The sequence below is a fragment of the Alternaria triticimaculans genome (genome assembly GCF_023758025.1).
Source record: "Alternaria triticimaculans strain BMP 0046 chromosome Unknown scaffold_1, whole genome shotgun sequence".
Taxonomy (NCBI): Eukaryota; Fungi; Ascomycota; class Dothideomycetes; order Pleosporales; family Pleosporaceae; genus Alternaria; species Alternaria triticimaculans.
The window spans coordinates 4,938,571-4,958,172 of NW_026055958.1; the positions used below are offsets into that span (position 1 = coordinate 4,938,571).

The 19,602-nt window shown below is 51.2% G+C and overlaps 8 protein-coding genes across 8 annotated transcripts; 4 read left to right on the forward strand and 4 right to left on the reverse strand.

Moving 5' to 3' along the window:
* Window positions 1–255: 255 nt before the first annotated feature.
* On the forward strand, window positions 256–1,038 carry J4E78_001636 (uncharacterized protein; the record flags this gene model as incomplete). Its single annotated transcript, XM_049362291.1, has 1 exon — window positions 256–1,038. One exon carries the CDS (start codon window positions 256–258, stop codon window positions 1,036–1,038), a length of 783 nt encoding a protein of 260 aa, XP_049227574.1.
* Window positions 1,039–2,100: 1,062 nt separating this feature from the next.
* J4E78_001637 (uncharacterized protein) lies at window positions 2,101–3,409 on the forward strand (the record flags this gene model as incomplete). The annotated part of the gene is made up of 2 exons (XM_049362292.1): window positions 2,101–2,105; window positions 2,584–3,409. 2 exons carry the CDS (start codon window positions 2,101–2,103, stop codon window positions 3,407–3,409), a joined length of 831 nt encoding a protein of 276 aa, XP_049227575.1.
* Window positions 3,410–4,012: 603 nt separating this feature from the next.
* On the forward strand, window positions 4,013–5,647 carry J4E78_001638 (uncharacterized protein; the record flags this gene model as incomplete). The annotated part of the gene is made up of 1 exon (XM_049362293.1): window positions 4,013–5,647. The coding sequence occupies one exon, from the start codon at window positions 4,013–4,015 to the stop codon at window positions 5,645–5,647; it is 1,635 nt and encodes a 544-aa protein (XP_049227576.1).
* A 2,330-nt stretch (window positions 5,648–7,977) lies between these two features.
* On the reverse strand, window positions 7,978–9,677 carry J4E78_001639 (uncharacterized protein; the record flags this gene model as incomplete). The annotated part of the gene is made up of 3 exons (XM_049362294.1): window positions 7,978–8,946; window positions 8,998–9,404; window positions 9,671–9,677. 3 exons carry the CDS (start codon window positions 9,675–9,677, stop codon window positions 7,978–7,980), a joined length of 1,383 nt encoding a protein of 460 aa, XP_049227577.1.
* A 284-nt stretch (window positions 9,678–9,961) lies between these two features.
* Window positions 9,962–11,422, reverse strand: PGX1 (Exopolygalacturonase; the record flags this gene model as incomplete). The annotated part of the gene is made up of 3 exons (XM_049362295.1): window positions 9,962–10,216; window positions 10,272–11,041; window positions 11,092–11,422. 3 exons carry the CDS (start codon window positions 11,420–11,422, stop codon window positions 9,962–9,964), a joined length of 1,356 nt encoding a protein of 451 aa, XP_049227578.1.
* Window positions 11,423–12,956: 1,534 nt separating this feature from the next.
* On the reverse strand, window positions 12,957–14,829 carry J4E78_001641 (uncharacterized protein; the record flags this gene model as incomplete). The annotated part of the gene is made up of 4 exons (XM_049362296.1): window positions 12,957–12,971; window positions 13,019–13,612; window positions 13,679–14,450; window positions 14,822–14,829. The coding sequence occupies 4 exons, from the start codon at window positions 14,827–14,829 to the stop codon at window positions 12,957–12,959; spliced, it is 1,389 nt and encodes a 462-aa protein (XP_049227579.1).
* Window positions 14,830–15,908: 1,079 nt separating this feature from the next.
* On the reverse strand, window positions 15,909–17,660 carry J4E78_001642 (uncharacterized protein; the record flags this gene model as incomplete). The annotated part of the gene is made up of 4 exons (XM_049362297.1): window positions 15,909–15,926; window positions 15,988–16,020; window positions 16,071–17,174; window positions 17,220–17,660. The coding sequence occupies 4 exons, from the start codon at window positions 17,658–17,660 to the stop codon at window positions 15,909–15,911; spliced, it is 1,596 nt and encodes a 531-aa protein (XP_049227580.1).
* Window positions 17,661–17,941: 281 nt separating this feature from the next.
* J4E78_001643 (uncharacterized protein) lies at window positions 17,942–19,594 on the forward strand (the record flags this gene model as incomplete). Its single annotated transcript, XM_049362298.1, has 2 exons — window positions 17,942–18,862; window positions 18,911–19,594. 2 exons carry the CDS (start codon window positions 17,942–17,944, stop codon window positions 19,592–19,594), a joined length of 1,605 nt encoding a protein of 534 aa, XP_049227581.1.
* Between the last annotated feature and the right edge of the window lie 8 nt (window positions 19,595–19,602).

The window sequence follows — 19,602 nt, forward strand, 5'->3', positions numbered from 1 at the left end:
GAACGAACATCTTTGCCCCCAAGAACTGCCTGCCCCTACCGAATGGGCTGTCGGTCCCGTGGCTCCGAGACATTCCCATAAGAAATTTTCATCATTGCGACGTCTCCCTTCGCCTCGAACGATACCGACACGTATACGCACGAGTGACACGATGGATGCTTAAGCGCGACCAAGGCGGTAGACGTGATCGCTTTGGAAGCGCTGTACAATAAGATGGCCCGTAAGACCAAGGCGATTGACCACATGGTCAATCGCATGAGCAAAGTGCGGCTGGTGGATGAGCGCGCTGCCCCGCCGCCCGATGTTCAAGACGATGCGCAGGAAGATGACAAGAAAGCTGTGAAGCGCCAGCCCTTCCGCTTCTTCGATCTGCCATCCGAGCTGCGACTGCGCATCTACGAAGAGCTTCTGGTCTTCCCTAAGACCATCGACCTCGACCCTACGAATTACCGCACCGTCGCCCCCGCCCTCCGCCTCTTCCTCGTCGACCATCGCATGCACGACGAAGCGTCGCGCGTCTTCTACGGTCGCAACACCTTCCGCGTGTTCCCCATCCACGGCCGCTACATAAACCGCAAACACCCGCTTCTTGCATGGTTCCCTCGCAAATACCGCGCGCTCCTTACGCGCCTAGAGCTGCGACTGGGGCCGGGCTTCACGAAACCGCCGAAATGCTGGGTCGTGGATAGCCGGCTCGGTCTGGCGGCGGTGAAGAAGGTGTACAAACTGAAAATCTTTGTAGAGATCGACCCGGCGTCGAACGAGGTCTTTGAGGGCTGGCGCGTGGGAAACAACTTCTATACCGAGTACTGCGTCGGGCTGCTGAGAGGCTTGCTCGCGCAGGTGCCGTCGATTGATGACGTCGAGTTTGACGCATATCCAAGCGTGTCCAAGGACAGCCCGCTGCTGAAGGGCCTGGTAGAAGAGACCAAGCTCAATCAGAAGCGCGTTGCCTGGGGCCCTGAGAGGGGCTGGGACAAGATTGTGGAGGTTGACTTGGCCAGCGTGTTGCAGAAGATGGGGCTTGGAGCTCAATGAAATGAGTCTGTCCCGTAGCATTCGCGATGTCATGCTATGCGCTGCACACTTCGCGTCACTTATGTATATTCATGTATCATTCTTTGGTTCTTGATACTCATACCCAAGGTTACTTGTCCAGTTTGCTCTTTCCCTTTCTAGTCGCTGTAACAATGTTCGGGAATGGGGTGTGGCGTTCAGCCGTGCCTGCCCAAATGGGTGTGAGAAGTCGGCCCCGCTCTCAGCCTGCGTACAACACCTGTTCTGGCCCCGTAACCTCGTCGTTCCCCACAAAATCACTATGCTGATCACACACAACAGCCTTGCCTCTGTCGGAGCACGATGCAGGAAGGACCTGGCAAAGATCAAGTTGCAGACTACGGACCAGCGTCACACGCCGCGCACACCCCTCACACCACCATGTCTGCGCCCGCCCACGCCGTAACGGACGACACTTACGTATACGCACTCTCCGACCAGAGTGATCCCGATCAGTCCTCGCAGAAGCCGCCTCCTTCTTGACACCAATAATACGGCGCGACTTGATAAGGAAACCGACACGGGTGTTCGGTCCTCGCATTCGCTTGGCATACCAACGCATCCTCTTCACGTACAAAGAGAATGTTTGTAATATGAACGTCACATTCAACTCTCATCACGTAGACTCTCCTGACTTCACTGCGCGCACGGATGTTGTCGTCAGCTGCGGTCGCTTGCCGTATATATTGGCGTGCGTCCTAGACTTCGAACCTCCTCCATTATATCCCCTGCTTCTTCTGTCAAAGCCATTACTCCTTCATAACCCCAACAACTACCAGAAGTGTACGTAGTCAAAGACATGAGCGCGACAAACGGCGATTCCGCTTCCGCGATACCTGGCCAAACCATGTCGATGCAGTCACACCCCATCAACCCAGAGGCACCGTCTCTCTTGACAACAATACCAGGCGAAGTCCGCAATGCTATCTTCGAGGCTCTATTCGAGTTAGGCCATCCCATTACAATCTCCCGCGATCGGTATGCGTACGGCGACTCCTCATGTTACCAGTCGGGAGACGTACGTGGCATCGCGCTACTTCGAACATGCCGTCAAATCCACGAGGAAGTTATTGGTATTCTCTACAGTCGGAATATCTTCTGTGTAAGTCTGGCGGACGACCCCTACATTACTGATCCAATTCCATGGGCAATGGCCTGGCTCGACGATATTGGGATACAGTCTTCCTCTGTTCGACATCTTCAAACTCACATCTACAACGTATTCCACGGTCGAGATGATGTCATCAATATATCACCTATACTACATCAAGTATGGGAGCCTGATCATGCGGCTTTGAAGGTTGAACTTCTCCCTAGATGGTATCCGGAATGGGACCCACCAGGTGACGATCTTAACAGAACAGCCGAGATAAACGCTGTCTCATGTAACAGGCAGATGGCTACAATCATTGATGATCCGTCAGGAATGATCAAAAGGTTCTGTTCCGTGCCTTCATTACTGCGAGAAGTTTGCCTGAACTTCCTGGACCACCATGCTCACCTTCATTACTATGAATCAACTTACAGCGGCGACCGCCCGCTAGCTATGGACATTATTGATATAGTCGACAACGGTGCAGAGAGTAGATTTTCGAAAAGAACACCGATTACGGACATCAAACGCATCATGTCGTCCTACGAAATTCGAAACTCTATCTTGACCATGGCGTTGTGTCCAGACGAGGAAATTATCTTTGACCTCACAAACCGGACAACAAACGTGGATGTGGCCCACATCGCATCGGTCACTACTTGCTTGACTGGTACACACGAGGTCGGTTTCCGGGAAAGAGCGTTTAGTGTCACATTGACAAGTACGAGTACCCTGGCAGCTTTCACCGCTGAACTAAAGATACTCCGCGGACTGCCTCTCGGAAACCCTATGAACATAATCATTCGCTACTATCTGGACAACACTGCCTCCTTGGACGAGGTACGGCTCGATGCTCTCGCGCTTTTGCATGCGACGGGGTGTCGCTACCTATCAAAGCCCGTGTGCATCGAAGTCTACCGCAAATCTGGCACTGCCCCAATCAACAGCTACACTATATCTCTTGAGGATATACGACAGAGCATCCTTCTCTTCATGTACCAGATCTTCAAGAAAAGTCCAGAGCACATGCTAGCGCAACTACCAAGGATCTGGATGAGTGGCAGGGGCGAGGCGCGGGAAGCCGAGTGGGACTTGAGCAAGTGTTCTATTGAGCCGATCGTAAATGAGAACGTTGGCATCAGCTCGACAATCATTCAATCACGCTACGAAGAGATTAAAGGGGTGTTCGAAAGCATGCTCGATCCAGGCAATTTTCCGCCTGACTCTATGGGTGATTCCGCAATACGGTTGTGGTACTAGGTAGGCGATGGAATTTGCTGCATACAGCCTATCAAATATGAACAAGTCGAGAGTGACTAGGATAATTTATACTTCAAACTAGAAATTGACATGTAGTATACCTAATGCGACATGCATCCGATCGTCTCTTGATGCTAGGTGCTTTGATGAAGACAATAGCGTCATCGCGCCTCATGAAACTAGTACAACTGGAACACTGAGAGGCACTATATACCTTTAGTGTAACCTTTGCTATATTCAATACGTGTTTGGTCTCTCCTCCGAACTGGCTAACCTTGTCATTTGTCACATACACCAATACGTGCATCGAGCATTCGTACAGTGCAATCTAATCCAACTTCGCAAACCTTTCTTCGCTTAGATACAGGGCGTATCATAAGAAGTTCTACGGTCATCGCTATCCATGACGTAGCTCTTTCCATTTGGTGCAGCAAACGGCCGCAGTCTTGGCAGTCGCGCTCTCTCACCTCAGAATCCTCGACTCTACAAGCTTTTCCCACTACCAGCGACTACCCTTCTTTCTTCTCTCACACACCCATTCTAGATACTGATCGCCAGCGCTACGGCGACTGAGACCACCCTCGCAGCGTGACAGCGAGCGACATGAGTGCGACACCCGGTACCGCAGCCGGTGGCGCGACTCCCGCTACCGTCAGTGACGCAGAGTCGAGCGACATGGCTGTCACCAAGATCGCGAACACGCAAAAAGACACGAAAGCAGCGACTGCAACGGACATCCTTCCGCCGCCAGTCTCACACCCGACCGATCCAAACGTGCCGTCCTTAGTGACTCTACCTGGTGAGGTTCGCAACGCGATCTACGAGGCACTCTTCATTCGCGAAGATCCTATTCAGATTCATGCAAACAGTTTCGATCCTCTCGGTTACCACTCCGGCAGTGTCGTCCTCGGAACTGCACTCCTCCAGTCATGTCGCCAGATCCAATATGAGGCCACTGGTATCTTTTATGCACGAAACGTGTTTCAACTAGTGCTTCCTCTAAGTACGGACGACGAAGACGGCCTTGTTTGGGCTATGGACTGGCTTCGCATCATCGGCAAACAGTCGTCCTTTCTTTGCGTGATTCAGCTCGATATCCACAACTTGCTTGAAGCAGACGGAGACTTGGAGATCCTACCAATACTGGCGTACACTTGGAAGCTGGAACACAAGGACATGGCTGTTTCCTTTGTGACATCACCCGAGAGGTTGATTGTGGGCTTTCAAGGCAATCGGCCATGGTCTGCCAACCATACGGCTAAGATTAACAAAGGGTTGAGTACGCTCATCGCTGATCCCTCAAACCTTCTTAGGAAGTACTGCATTGCGAGCATGCTGTTGAGGGTCAAACTCGACACAGATGGATCGGAAGTTCTCATTTCATACCGCCATAATCACCGTGGTGGTGGTGATTGGATGACGCAAGGCCGCATATCAATCAGCGATGAAGGTCAGGCGCGTATGATTTCGCGCAACAGGAACCCAGGGTTTTGTGATCTCATGACGATACATGGGGTGAGAAAGAAGCTTTTCGATTCGATCCAACCCCCAGGACTGGAATCAGTCTTCGACTTGACGAACCAGACCACGAATCTCAACCTTAAAAGCCTAGCTGGCGCGAACCGGTTGTTACGTCGCGAAATCATGCTGGAAGTCGGCGACTATGACTCAATCTTCAACTCAACAACTTCGACGCGGAAATACAACTTTGCTACCGAGCTGGAGAGGTTCGAAGCCATCCAACTACACGGCCACCCACGCTACTTTCATCTGTACTTCGACCTATCGGAACAATTTACCCTCGAGGATATTCGATTCGATGCACTGCCATTTATATCTTCGCTGAGTTGGTTAAACCACGACGTCCACTTGAAGATCGAGGTCCGCCATCCGATCGATTCCGAGACACCAAACCGGACGGTCACGTTGCTCTTGAGAGAACTACAGGTTAGCGTTTTCTGCTTCCTATACAACCTCCTGGAGACCTATCCCAAGAACATCTACCTTCCGCGCCCTAATGTCTGGACGAATGGGCTTGGTAAAGTGAAAGAAGTGACATGGCAAGATGAGCTGGGGTTGGAACCTCTGGATACTTCATACCTGGACAACAGTCATGGTGTGATGCAGCGGATCAGTAGCGGAGTTGCGAATGACTGGGCTTCGATAGAGATAAGTCGTATCCTTCCTGGTATTCAAGACACACTGCTCGAGTTCCTCGGGGAGAAACATGGGTGGTGATTGAGGTACGATCTGACCATATCATCAGGATAACTCGCTAATACATTCTAGCTTTTTTGAATACGGATTCGAGCTCTCAACTGCGTTTTTGAAGCTCTCGTGTCAAGAGGTTTCTTTCCTTCGCATCAAAGAGACGGATTGGGAAACGGTGGAAGTCTAGTGGTGGCTTTCGTCCGCTGGAACTCTCTTCTCCACTCGGCAGTCTATCACATGGTTTTATCGTGCTTGTTTTGAGTTTCCACATTCCCGAAAAACTGATCCTTCGATGGCGGAACAGAAGTTGCTGCACACAAAAGCATCTGAGTTCATTAGCTCTTCGTGGGCAAATTGCGAGCATCATGGGATGCATGGATGTTTACAGGTCGATAGCACAAGCTATGTAGCAACCCATTCACACAAAAGCAAGATCCTTGGTCCGCGAAACGTGTGAATATGACTGATCCAAGCCAAGGGGATTGTCGACTGCGTTCGCAGGCGTAAAGTGCCATCTGTGAGTGACATGACCGACTTCTGCATGTCTCCGACGAGGCGGTTATCGTCATCAGTCTGCACGACGAAGCAGTCACTATCAGACCTTAGGTATGGAGGCGAATTGCACGCACAGGTGACACATAGGGACAAAGATCGCGATTCTGCCGTCCCTGGAGAGTAGGCAAGTAGCATTGTCAATGACGACGCGCGCTGCGACGTAGGATATTCATGTGGTGCTGCGCGCGGAGAGGGGATGCTCGCGACAACCAATCACAGCACAGCAGACAAAGGATGACGCGTTACGTCATCGTGTCACTGATCGAAGTCGCGCCTTTTGCCTTTCGCGACGACACCAACAACACAACAGCTCAGCGCTCACTCGTAGCATCGCGCGATGGCATTATATCTTCCACAGCGGCCTTAAGCCCTAGTTTGTGTCACACTTTGTAGAGATAAAATTTTGTTCTGTCTAATTACTAATAATGCTACTAAACCTAATAATTTTAATAAGTTAGCTAGCCTAATAATACTAAATCTATAATATATAGCCTATTTATTTATAATAATAAAGCTATAATTACTATTTTTAATAGCTATTTATAATACTATACTAAACTTATATAACTATTCTTCTAACTTCTATAGTAGCATTAAACTATATAATAACTACTACTAGTATCTTTATCTATATATTAAATACTATATATAAGATATAAAATTTTCTTTATTTATAAAATACTTTTCTTACTTTAAACGTAAGCTTAGTAGTTATTATATATAAAATTTACTTTTATATTTCTTTTTTACTATATATCTTATAAAGTAGTAATTTAGTTTTTTACTATCTTAGTATCTTTACTACTTAGTATAGCTACTTTTAAGTATTTTTTTAAAGTAGTAGCGTTAATAGTAATAGTATTAAAATACTTAGCGTATACTTATATCTTACTCTCTTTAAGTTCTAAATATATCTCTTTAAAGTTAATAAAAGTCTCTTTATTATAAAATTACTAAACTTAAGTAGAGCTTAAGTTTATATAAAAGTTAGAAACTTAATTTAAAAAAGTAAGTAAGTTATTAAAGATAAAGTTAATAATACTATAAAAGCTTACTAAGCTAATAAAGGTAAGTTTTAATAGAAAAAACGTACTAAAGTATAAAACTTAAAGATAAAAGTTCTTAAGATTATATAAAATAAGAATATTAGTATTATTAAAAGTATTTATTATATAGTAATAGCTTTAAAAGTAGAAGTTTATTTAGAAAAGTTCTAATATAGTATAAGTAGTAGTAGATATATAAAAAAATATACTAACTTATATATAAGAATATATAGTATTTCTACTTTATAACTTACTTTATAACTTATTTTAATAGTTCTTTAACTAATAAGCTATAGTTATATTACTATTTTATTTAAATTTTAAGAGAAATAATAAAGTAATTATATTACTTATATAGTAATTTTTTTAAAATAAGCTACTTACTAAAGTATTAGTAGCTAAGCTAAGAAAGCTTAGCATGCTCTTACGTATACTTTAGATAAAGTATATATTAAACTTTAATTATAACTTATTTTAAGATACCTAGTAGAGGGCTATTACCTATTTAAGACTTAATTTTTTTTTAAATCTAAGATACCCTAATAACGCTGTTAGTACTAAAAACATATCTTCTACACTTTAAAGGCGAAAGCACAACTGTTGTATCTTTATTGCCCTCTTATAACCAGTTCTTCGCGCTAACGACGTCGATGCAGGCATCCGAGCTTCTACCCGCATGCTGAAGTCGCGTCTCCGGAAAGCATCTCGCTGGCTATCGCCGCACACACGAAAACGAACCCTTCCGCCATATCTCGTCTACTCAGCTGCCGCCCTCACGAACAAACGCTCGATATCGGGAAGCATGTCCATTGGATTCTCGCTCGCATCCAACGCCTGGTCCTCGACAAACTCGCCATCCCTATCAACGTATGGCTGGGGGTCAAGTTCCCAATTCCGGTTCTTGCAGAATCTAGCCAGATGAACGTTGCAGAAAACAATCGACTTCAGTTCTCTGATGAGGAAGCGCTGACTGCTGTCACAGGAGGCGTCCTCATTCGGATCCTTGAACATGCGTACGATTGCAACCTGGAGAAATGGCTTTGCCGCTACGATATCGTCCACTGCACTGACAAGTTGTCGGTCGCAACACCTCATATGGCGCTGCAGACCCCGCGCCTCGAGGCGGAACCGGATATAATGGGGCAGGACGAATGTGATCTTGTTGAGTCTGTAAGCGCCCGCCAGCATCCAAGCCAGACTACGCCACGAGTCTTCGAAGTCTAGTCGCGGGAAGCGCTTACGGAGTTTCCCTTTGGTCCACGGATATGGGAAAGGCATGAGGTCGTATACCTCGTGTGTGCGAAGCCAGGTGTGTGGGTTCCAGTGTGAGGCCATGCAACCGCGGTCTCCCGAGCGGCAAGGGATAGCCATGGTCATGGATTTCATGAATCCCAGATTCCTCGACCCAATCTTCGTCGCGAACGCATACGCTACCATGTGGCCGTTGAGACCCGAAAAGCGGAACTCATTGTTGCCGTAGAAGACCTCGGTGGCTTCAGCGCATACTTGCTTGCATGTACGTAGCAAGCCGAGGTTGCGTGCGCCGCGTCTGCCGAACATTTTTCGAAGTCTAGACCCGTTGCGTACTCTTCGGTAATACTCGGTATCCATGTTTCCGGTCTCTGGCCACAGCTCGATCAGCTCGTCGAATTCAAGGGCATGCCCGTAGATCATCAGACGGATCTCGAGAGGTATGTCGAGGAAGCCAACAGTTTGAGGCTTGTTCTACAGACTTGTGAGTATACCATTATGTGTCCAGATCCATAGGGTACTTACCACAGGCTTCTGGAACATACGTTCACCGTAGATGTGAGGATATCCATTGTATGGACGGAGGTCGTCATACGAGTGAACGAGAAACGCACCCCTAGCGGTCAGCGTCTTCATCTTCTCAGCGTGCGCTGCTTGCGCCTCTTGTTCTCGCTTCACTTTCGCTTCCTCCTTCTTTCTCATCTTCTCAGCGCGCGCTACTTGCGCCTTCTGCTGGCGCTTCACTCGAGCTTCTTCTTTCTTGATCTTCTTCTCTCGCACCGCCTCCGCCTGCTCAGGAGTCTTGTGCATGGTCTCGGCTTTCAGTTGCGGCTCACCCGAACCTGCTTGGGCAACTTTCCGGGCTTTTCGCGCTCGCCTTCTAGCTGATGCACTCTTCTTCTTGCGCTCGACACCCTCGGGTAACACGTTATCTGGAGAAGTAGACATGTCTTGGATGCTTTGCTAACGTGTAGAAGTTTTCGGGTTGGTTGACTGGTTCGTTGAGATTTTGATCAGGCTCGGAAGCGTACGGGCATATATAGGGGTGCAGTACACTCACGCCAAGTCTGTGCATCACGCATTAGGCTCCTACTCGAAACATCTAATCATTTGGGTCAAATTACGCTCGCCATTGGAGGCCAGAGAACCTTCGGCTATTTCACTCAGAGCTCAAAGTAAGGGTAATCCGCCCCCCTACCGAACATGTTGATTGCTAGGACCAAGCCCATCGATGCCTAAATACCTGGGTACTCCAATGACGCCCATGTATATTCAGCAAGCCCAGACCAGTAGTTTTGCTGGGAAAAGATATTTCCGGATGTTCATTCGGTGGTACCTTGGACCTGTACCAGACTATCGTCGCTTACCAAAAGCGCTTCGGCTACTATCCCAACATCCGCAGCGTGCACCTTGTCATCACGGCACAAAAGCAAAGGGGTGGAACCGTATGAACGATGCATTTTGTATTGCAAGAACTATCCAGACATCCTCAGTTACCTCCTGACTCTCCGCCTTGACCCCCATTTGTAGTGCAGTTAACCTGACTCTCAATTCCGTCAATGTTCAAGCAAGTGTACTGGTTCGTTCCACTCGGGCTCGTAACATTGACATTTTCAATGTTGATGTTTGAGCAGACCGCCGGGCTGGAGCAGACCAAATACCCAACAAGCGGGTCGTACTTCTTGCTGGTCGTGCCGTAGAAGTTCTTGACTGTGATGTCGGAGATGGTGAGGTTGGAGGGGAACTATTATCACGTTAGCTTTCGAACAGGTCTTGGTTGGTGGGAAGTAAGAGCGTACCTGGTTGCAAAGAGTCAAGTTCTTCTGGCCGTAGCATTGAGTAATCTCAATCGCGTAGTCAACGTTCGAAATGATCATGCCGTCGTACGTAATGTTCTTGACGGCACCACCGCCACCTCCACCTTGCAGATCCCCAGAGAGAGCGGAAGAAGCACCAGGCCAGACCTTGATACGCGCACCGTCCGAAGCATTGGACATGCTGATGTTGTACACGTAGATGTTCTCGACGATGTCGACTTCGCCGGGGTACTGGCCCAAAGAACCAACACTAATACCGTGACTACCGTTGCAGATGAGGTTCTGAACAACGATGTTGGTGCTGTTAGGCTTGAACGACACGCAATCGTCGCCGTTGTCGATATGCGAGTTCTGGATCACGATGTTGTCGGAACGGTACGTGTCCCAGCCATCCGTGTTCTTAGCAGGGTTCTTGCTCTTGCTGCCGCCGAAGATGTCGATGTTGTCGAACACCACATCGGTGGAGTTGGCGACGAAGGTGTACCACTGCGGACTGTATCTGAACTTCAAGTCCGAGATGGTAGCACCTTCCGCGCCGATGACACCGAAAAGGATGGGGCGGAGGATGTAGATGTCCTCGGCGTAGAGATCGTACCAGGCCTGGCCGTTTCCGTCTAGGGTGCCGCCACCGTAGACGTTGACGTCCTTGCCGCCGAGCTGGAAGAAAGTGGTGGCGTTTTGGTAGATTTGCTTGAAGGAGTTGGCTTGCCAGTAATCTGTGTCGTTTGTGAATTGTATGGATCCTTGGATGTCTTTGCGATAGTTAGTAATGGAAGATAATAGCTTTTTGAAGGTGACATACCCAGATCGATGCTGTTTAGGAATGTGAGGTCCAGCGCGGTTCCGATGGTAAACTTCTGGTCCTTCGGGAAAACGACATGACCGCCATTGTTGCACTGCTTGATTGCCTTCAAAATGTTTGCGGAGTCGTCCTTACCACCACCGAGAGCCTTGACGTTGCAGGTCTTGGTTCGTGGCGGCGATGCCGGACATGCCTTCTTGGGGTGATAAGGATACGCCGGGTGATGAGGCCTCTTCGACGCGACGACCTTGACGCTTCGCTCGTCGAGAGGCGTCGAGAGTACTGCTGATGCTTGCAGCAAAGCGCACGTGAAAAGTTCGGTGACGCGCATTCTGGCAGACGTTTATGCCGATGATATTAATTGACAAGCTGGGGTTCAACGTCTGTAGCCCAAAAACCATCGCGACCCCGACCACCTAATATACCCCCATCGCATCATCCCCAGCCGTCCGAGCCGCGGCCTTGGCCCTGGAACCTCCTCAAGATACCCGCTCCCGTAAAATTGGATGGCGCGGAGGAACTCTACGATCATCCCCTTCATCCACCTCATCCTGGGGTCCCCTCACGGCCACAAGTGGCTAAACGGGTCATGACTGTGGCGCTAAGCCAAGATCAGCGAAGCTTTCCCCACACGCCTGGGCGCTTGGCCAGCGCCATTGGTGGAGTTTCTGCGACCCCAGATTTCCGGTGCGTGCTCGCCCCACGACAAATCGCAAAAAGACGGTCTACGGCTTCTACGCGTCAACGGCTGCGTTTCTGGGGTGAGCTGTTGAGTTAACGTGGCGGGTGAAGATTTTGCCGCGGAACGGCCGGCGTGGTTAAGCAAGTGGTGGCTGCTTGGAAGGGCTGGGCTGAGTTGTGATGCTTTCATCATGGAGATGGGCTTACCGCGATTACTTATCCGGGCGGGCTCCGGTAATTTCGTGCTCGATGTTTACCAACTCATCATAGTCCTGGAGGTTGCGAAGTGTATCCACGACGGACATTGCCTTCGGTCAGCGCGAGAGCACACTCGTGAAATACCCAGAGCCAAGCCCACTGTCTTCGTTCCGTCCCGAAAGCTTACCTAGGTAGCAGCGGGATTTCTCTGCCAATACAACGACATGCGACAAGCCACGAAGAAGAGCGATATTGAGGAACACGACCGTCAAAGGGTAAAGTCAATACGTTCTATCTTCAATCGATCCCGGTAGACGTTCTGGACACGTCGTGTTGAGATATCGCCATCATTCGTCTTACTCCGAAGTGTAAGTTGGACGAGAATACCATGTGAACTCCGAGAACAGGGCCGATACTAGAAGTCATGGCTTGCATACCAGTACCGCGGAAGTGAAATCTGCATCCGCTGAACCAGGGTCTGCGTCATTCGCTTGAGCCTGTCAAGACGTCTGTAGAATTGACGAGACGACAGCTCGTCTCTTGAACCATCGACTACATGTAAGGAAGAACGCGGGAAGAGAGAGTAGTCAGTGTGTAATCACGTTGATGACAAGGAATGAAAAGCCAGTAGAAGAAAGCATTGCTATGCTACGACGAGAGATAAGCTCCCAGTGGCGGTAGGCCGCCATCGCTATGCGAACGACTGAGGTGATGCATCGAAAATACATCGTAACGCTACCCAAAGTCATGCTATGCAACCCGCAACTCCCAGCCCCGGCCAAAAGCAGAATACAATCATACAATACAGAGGAAAGGAACGTTGACCAACATTCATTCCATCCCCAAAGCAACACTTTGCCTCATCCTCTCAACCAGTGTAAGTGCGATAACCCATCCCACCCGCGTCCTCAAACACACACCCGGCCATTCCCATTCCCATTCCAACATCCTCACGCCAACCCCCCTGATCCACCGGCGTCCTCGGCTCATCCGCACTCGGACTAGGACTATTAGAAAACAAACCCCCCTCTGGACTCTGCTCAAGCACATACGCCGTATCTCCAATAGGCAAACCGTGTGACAGAGGTTGCGATAAGGAGTGTGCGGACATGGTGCGCGATAGGTCGTGGTGGTGTTGCGACATGGGACTACCCGGGTAGGAGCGTGTGGGTGGGGAGAAGAGATCGAGATGGGCGTGGTGGTGTGGACCAAGGACGTTGGCGTTGGGATTATTGAGGGCGAAGTCGTCGGTTCGGGAAGAAGACGACGACGGATAGCCAAAGTCCACGTCGCTTCCGTAGTATGGGCTCGGGGGGTATGCGTCCGCTGGTAAGCTGCGATAATTCGGATCGAAAGCCGCAGGCACAGAGCGGGACATGTACTGATCGTTGCCATTACGGTATCCGTCGTGCATTCTTCCGCTTCGTTTCATCCTTGCTGAGCGACGTGCAGCTTGACCGCCCTTGGCGCCGGAGGCTTGTCGCTGGGGCTGCGGTTGCTGGGTCCGGTGGCCGCGCTTGTTGGGCTGCTTACTGCGGTAGCGGGTTGTGGATTTGACACCTTCGCGGATGGCTTCGTCGGTTAAGCGCCACATGAAGCCTTTGCGGGATTCTTCGCCTGGTTGGTCAACCTTTTCGAAGGCCTGGGCAGATTAGTATGTACTAGAGAAGAGAGGTAGAACGGTGAAGGAAGAGGAGACATGACTTACCCCGTTCATTGACAGATTGTGTCGGATGCTGTTCTGCCAGCCTTTTGTCTCCGAGGCGCTAGCCTTGTCGGTGTTGGCCTTAAACCACTCGTAGATATCGCGGAGTATCATAGTATTGTTGGGAGCGTTGAGGAGGGCTTGGTAGATCAGCTGCGCGTAGGGCTGCTCTTTGTCGATGACGCCGTCTCCAGAGAGGTCATGGGGATGTCGAGGGGGATCGTCATGAGGAGTGGATGCGCGGGTCAGGTCAGAGTACGGACTTTGGTAGCCATTGGAACCCTCGACCTTCATATGCGCCCCATACGGATGATGGTCAAAGTCGTTGCTGAGCTGCATGAGCTGGCCGCTGATCTCATGGTCTGACAAGTCCATCGCGTCAAGGTGGTTCGGCGGTTCGATGTGGTATGCGGTGGGTGGATGCGAGTCGGTCATACTGATATCGGCAGGAAGGCCAGAGAGATCGACCCCGGCGTAGGACCGGGGGCAGCTTGCGTTGGAATACTGAGTCGGGTACGCGATAGTGAAGTTGTCGTTGTAGGACATTCCGTTCTCGGCGTAGTTGTAGAAGTCCCCGGTACCAGCTGGAAACGGGCTAGACGCATTGTAACCCGCGCCATTCTGGGTCATGGAGTTGAGGAGGAAGTTGGTCGGTGCAGTCCACTGCATTGGCTCTTGATCGTCGAGGCTCATGGCAGAGTGCGGGGTATTGTCGTTGTTGGAAGGTGCAGGTCCCTGATCGGAAGGTGCGGTGAGCGGGACCTCAATAGGCAGGCTGGGGGAAAGAGACAACACCGGATTATGGGTGTGAAAGGGAAGCGGGGTACAAAAAGCGTCTTTGGAGGGCTGGAAGGGTTCACAAAAGGCGTCTTGAGATGACTGGACGTTGTCGAATTCAGCACCCACGTCTGCGGAGGAAGGCCGATGAGGTGATTGCGCATGTGGCATAGCTGTTGTGTTGTCGGCCTCCCACGGGTCTGGACGGTAGAGATAAGGAACGTATCGATACGAATACGCCAACGTGTTGTGTGAAACCAAAAGACTGGCAGAAAATGAGAGTAGCAAAAGGCGATGCTCACAAATGAAGCGGCAGTCAAGACGTTAACATGCTCCGCCATGCCCCGGCGAATGGGATTGCCTGGAAACCTGGTCATTGTCACCTAGACGATTCTTGCGCGGGTTCCTACTGCCAGCACACCTGCAGGCTTGACGCTGCAGCGTCGCTTGTATGGACAAACAAAGGATGAGATCTCATCGCAAGGACGGAGGATCTGAGGACCCTGGCCGCAGGCGCAGCTGCAGACGTGATGTCACGGAGCGACAAGTACCGGTACAGCATCGCCGCCCCACGGCCCGAGACGCAGCCTAGAGACCCTCATTGCACTACTCCATCAACCAGTGTGAATGACTCTCTGTACCACCACTGTAGCCAACGATTGCCTGCTTGACACCGGCATACGGGAAGGCGCATACGTCCACTTATAACGTCGAAAGCGCATACAGGGTGGTCCACTTGTAACATCGAAACGTCCATCGGCCTGCACGGCAGTCTCCCGCTCTTCGATGTTCCTGTCCGGCTTTTGTGCATGTCCTGGAAATTGTCCGAGAGCAAGAGGCAAGATGTTGTTCATTGTAGTTGTCAGCATACGCGTCCAAGCTATTCTTCCACGCTGTAACAATCATCCTGACATAGGTGACTTCCTCCAAGGACCTGTATTCCTCGTCTGCAAACTCTATCCCAAAAAGGCCATTAACGGCATATGTTCTGCAGGCGCAAGGATGTGACATGATGTGCTGCGCCTGCAAAGAGGCAGCAGGCGAGCAACCGTTTGGGAGCAGACCCCACAGAGGCCTGTAACACGACTTCTACCATTTTTCTTCCGGTGAAGCTGATTCGTAGTCCTTGCCCAAGCAATAGGCATCCATGATAGGCCCTCGTCACGGCCCTGTCACCGCTCGAAGAGGAGTGTACACCGCCAACGGACCCGAAAACGGAGATGCTGCACGTTGCGAGGATATGAGAGCCGGTAGAAACGTCACCGCCAATGTGGTGGTCACGGGTGATGGCGCAACGAGAGAAGCCTGGATTTGATACTCAAGAAACACCTATCGATAGAGAGGGTCCTGTGCAACGTCCGCCCTATTTCTTATCCTATCGCGCCGTTTGGTGTAAGAGGGGCCAGGTACAGCGGGGTAGGCTGTGAAGCGTCCATGTCACCCAAAGGGGGCTTAGCTACTTTCGATAGTATATCTGCCACGATGTTAGTGTGATGCCAGTGTGATGCCGTTCCGGTCATGCGATCTTGACATACCTTCTTGAATTGGAAGTGGAGTTGCAAGATGCCCTGCATTGCGTTAGCCACGTAGCTAGTACAGTGAGTATGAGTGGACGTACCTTGTCAAAACTGCTCTTGAACCCACGTTCTCTCTTGGCGCTATAGTCCCATTCCTTGTCGATGATGCGGAAGGCAATATCCTCATAGGGCGGGCCGGCAATGAACCGGATGAGGCACGTGTCGTCTTCACCGGCCGGCGCGAAGGACTGGCCCTTTTTGCGGCCGTTCTCCCGCTCAATCTTGTAGGTGGGTGCTTTTGATTTGTCGATGAGGTCGGGGTAGAAGATGTTGAACTTGTAGCCCTGTACGACCTTTGGTGGCGGGTTGTCGTGATCGTAGTGCGTTTGGTTGTACTTGTTCCATTCATAGCCCATCTGGACGCGGTTGAAGTAGCGGGGTTTCCTGGGCTTGTAGCTGCCAGCCCACTGGGGTCGGGCGGTCGTGACTTCCTCCTCCGCGGTAAAGATTTCCTCGCCTTCCTCCACACCTCGCGCGACTTCCCTCTCGTATAGCGCCATGGTTGCCTTGGAGTAATCTTCTTTCTCGACAGGCGCAAATCGTGAGGCACTCGTCGTTACCGTCTGGCTCGTCGTGGGCTGACTGCTGGTGGTGGTTGGGTCGCTGGATTTGGCCTGTGACGGCACATAGCCAATCTTCTTGATCTTTCCTCTTTCGGTGGCCAGACTGTCCAGGAACGCTTTCTGATCCGTCTGTGGTAGGGCCTTGTCTTCGGCGCGCAGCTTCAGTAGGGGTTGGGGATCGAAGGCTGCATCGTATTCGACAGTCGTTGGCTGCGCCTCGCTCGCCTCATCGGTGCCGTTGAGCATAGCGTATATCCTGTTCTGGACAGATGCAGCTGCGTCAGCCTGCTGCTTGCGCAATGTCTGCAGTCGCTCCCGGACAATCTCCTGCGAGACGCGCCGCAGCTTCGCCTTGGCCTTCCACACGCGCAGACTCCGCAGCAACTGTTCCCAGTAGTCGTAATCGATTGGCTCGTCCGAGTCGAGCTTCTTCTTGACCTGCACCTCTAGCGTCTCTAGCTGTTCGAACGTCTTTGGGGAGAGCAGCTGATCGATGTCGGCGGCCACGGAGCTGGTGCCGCGGGCTTCGGACTTGGAGGATTTGGATTTGCGGCGGATGTCTTTGCAGATTGCTTTGAGAGACTGAGGGGTTAGCCATGCGTCATGTTCTAGGAAACAGTTACCTACATTCCAGTAGTCGCGATTACTCCTGCTCGTTTCGAGTGTGAGGTAATTCTCAATCTCCTTTTCCAGCTCTGCGAGATCTTCATTGTTGAGCCCCTCCAGCACACCTTCCGGATCGACTATGTCTAGCTCGTGATCTTCCACTTCCTCGTCCAGCATCGACTTCTCCGTGGGATCGATGAAGCGCAGCGTGACGGCCAGCCAGTCGATGGGTCTCGCACGCCCGCCCTTGACGCGTAGTGCCGCTTTTTTCTTGGCCTGCTGCAGCACGAAGCGGTCCTCGTCTGCCACCCACGCCTCCTCTGCCGCGTTTGTCGACCGTTTCGCAGGGTTGTCGTGTGCTCGTGAGTCGGCTGACCGCTTCGCTGGAATGGACGAAGACGGCGCGTTGCGCTGGGGAAGGCGATTGCGCTCGTTGCGCCATGGAGGCTCACGTGACGACATCTTTCACAATAGGCGGAATTTGTAGTATGGAGATGTGTTGTTGAGGTTTGGTCTGGCCGGCGCAGATCGCGAAATCTTTGGCCGAGGCTGGTGACGTACGGCTGCCTTCCGCGCGTGCAGGGATCTACTCCGTTTTGGGAACAGCCTTGGCGCGGTTGCCTTTCACTTGCGGCTCAGCTACGCTTCACGTGTCAGCTCAAACCCCACAAAGGTCGCGTGTGTCACGCGTCTGCGCTCATCTGCAAACATGCACTCCGTCACCTCATTCTCTCCAGGTTGACATGTCGTGTTGGCGCGTGCTGGAGCTGTCCGAGCAGCCCGACGGCAAGCAGATTCCCCAGCTACTCATCAAACCCGCCTTCGACCTGGACTCGTACACAGTTCATCTTACCGATCTCAGCAACATCTGGAGCGAAGAGCTAAACGTGGATGACATCGTCAAGCGGGCTGCATTGGAACAATCGCCAATTGAAGTCAGCAAACACGACGCGGCGCAGGTTGCCATCCTTCTCGAACATGTGAAGAAGCCCCTGCTGAGTGCGGAGGCTTCTGTATGTCGTGTCACGCGTAACGATACGGATGGCATCACCTTACACACCAGCATAGGCCTTCCGGAGCCTCTTGGTCGCTTGTCATGGAAATTCCACTTGAAGAAACGAACGTCTATAGACCTCAAGAACGAGCTCATCCTTCCGCTCCTTGTCTCCGCCCACATCCAGAATGAACGCATCGCCGGGCTCATCTCGACAATTGCTGCCAAAGACAAGGCAATCACTCGACTTGTGGACCAGTTCGACTCCCATGGCTTGGACTTGGCTGCCGCCTTCCCTAGCGCTGGTGGAATGAGGGCGGGACGAAAGAAAGTCAAACGTGAACAAGCGGAAAAGCACGTACCCGCTCTACGGGTTTTCCACGAGGAAGCATGGCGGCATGATACCGAGCAATTGAAAGACACAAACCTGACTACGCTAGGCTTGTTCCAGGAAGCACTGGCTCAGAGTACGCCCATAGTACCTTCGGAGTTGAAGTCGGGTGGTGTTGAGACTACATGGTGGACTGCGGTACCTACTCAGTTGAGCATGCCGAAAGCCCCAGTCAAGACCAAGGCCAAAACGCCTCCTGCAGCATCAAAGCCAGCCAAAACAGCTACGGATTCTGGTGATGAGACAGAAGAAGAGTTTGAGACTCATGTGAACTTCAAGGTAAGGGTGTGGAGCAGTACTGTAGTGCGCAAAGACTAAGACTTTCAGACACGCGAACTCGGCAAAAGGCCAACACAGACTCCGGCGCCATTACCGTCTTCGCCCCTCAACAAGGCCAGTGAGACGGAAGACGACAGTACTGAGGACGAGGAGGATCTGGATGCGCCTCCAAAGAGTCAGAGCCAGAGTCTAAGTTGGACTCCACAGAAGCCAACTCGTAAAAGGACGCCCACGCCGGAACCCCGTTCCTCGCCAAAAGTGACTACATCGACAACGCAGAAGCCAAAGGTCAGTAGCTTCCGAATAGGCGGGAAGTCGAAAAGAGCAACCGAGTCTCCTCCGCCATCGCCGCCAAAACCCATGGATGTAGAGCCAGAACCAGAGGCCCTACCGAGCAGGGAATCCGTACCTCCTTCTCAGCCCAGCCAAGCGACAACGCCAAAGAAGACCCGAAAGCCGTTCAGAATTGGTGGTAAGGGTAAAAAAGCCGAGAATGGTGCTTCACAGCGCGATATGACAGCTTCACCAAGTACCCAGCGCTTCAGAGCAACGCAATCGCCGACTGCAGAGCCTCCATCATCTCCGCCGAGGATGAAGGAGATGACGCCCGTCGAGGAGGTTCACGAAGAAACACCTGAGGAGAAGGCGGAGCGGAAGCGTGCTGAATTGAAGCGGAAGAATGAAGAGGCAGCGAAGAAGCAGGCACATGCAAAGAAAAAGAAGAGGTTCTAAGCAGAGCC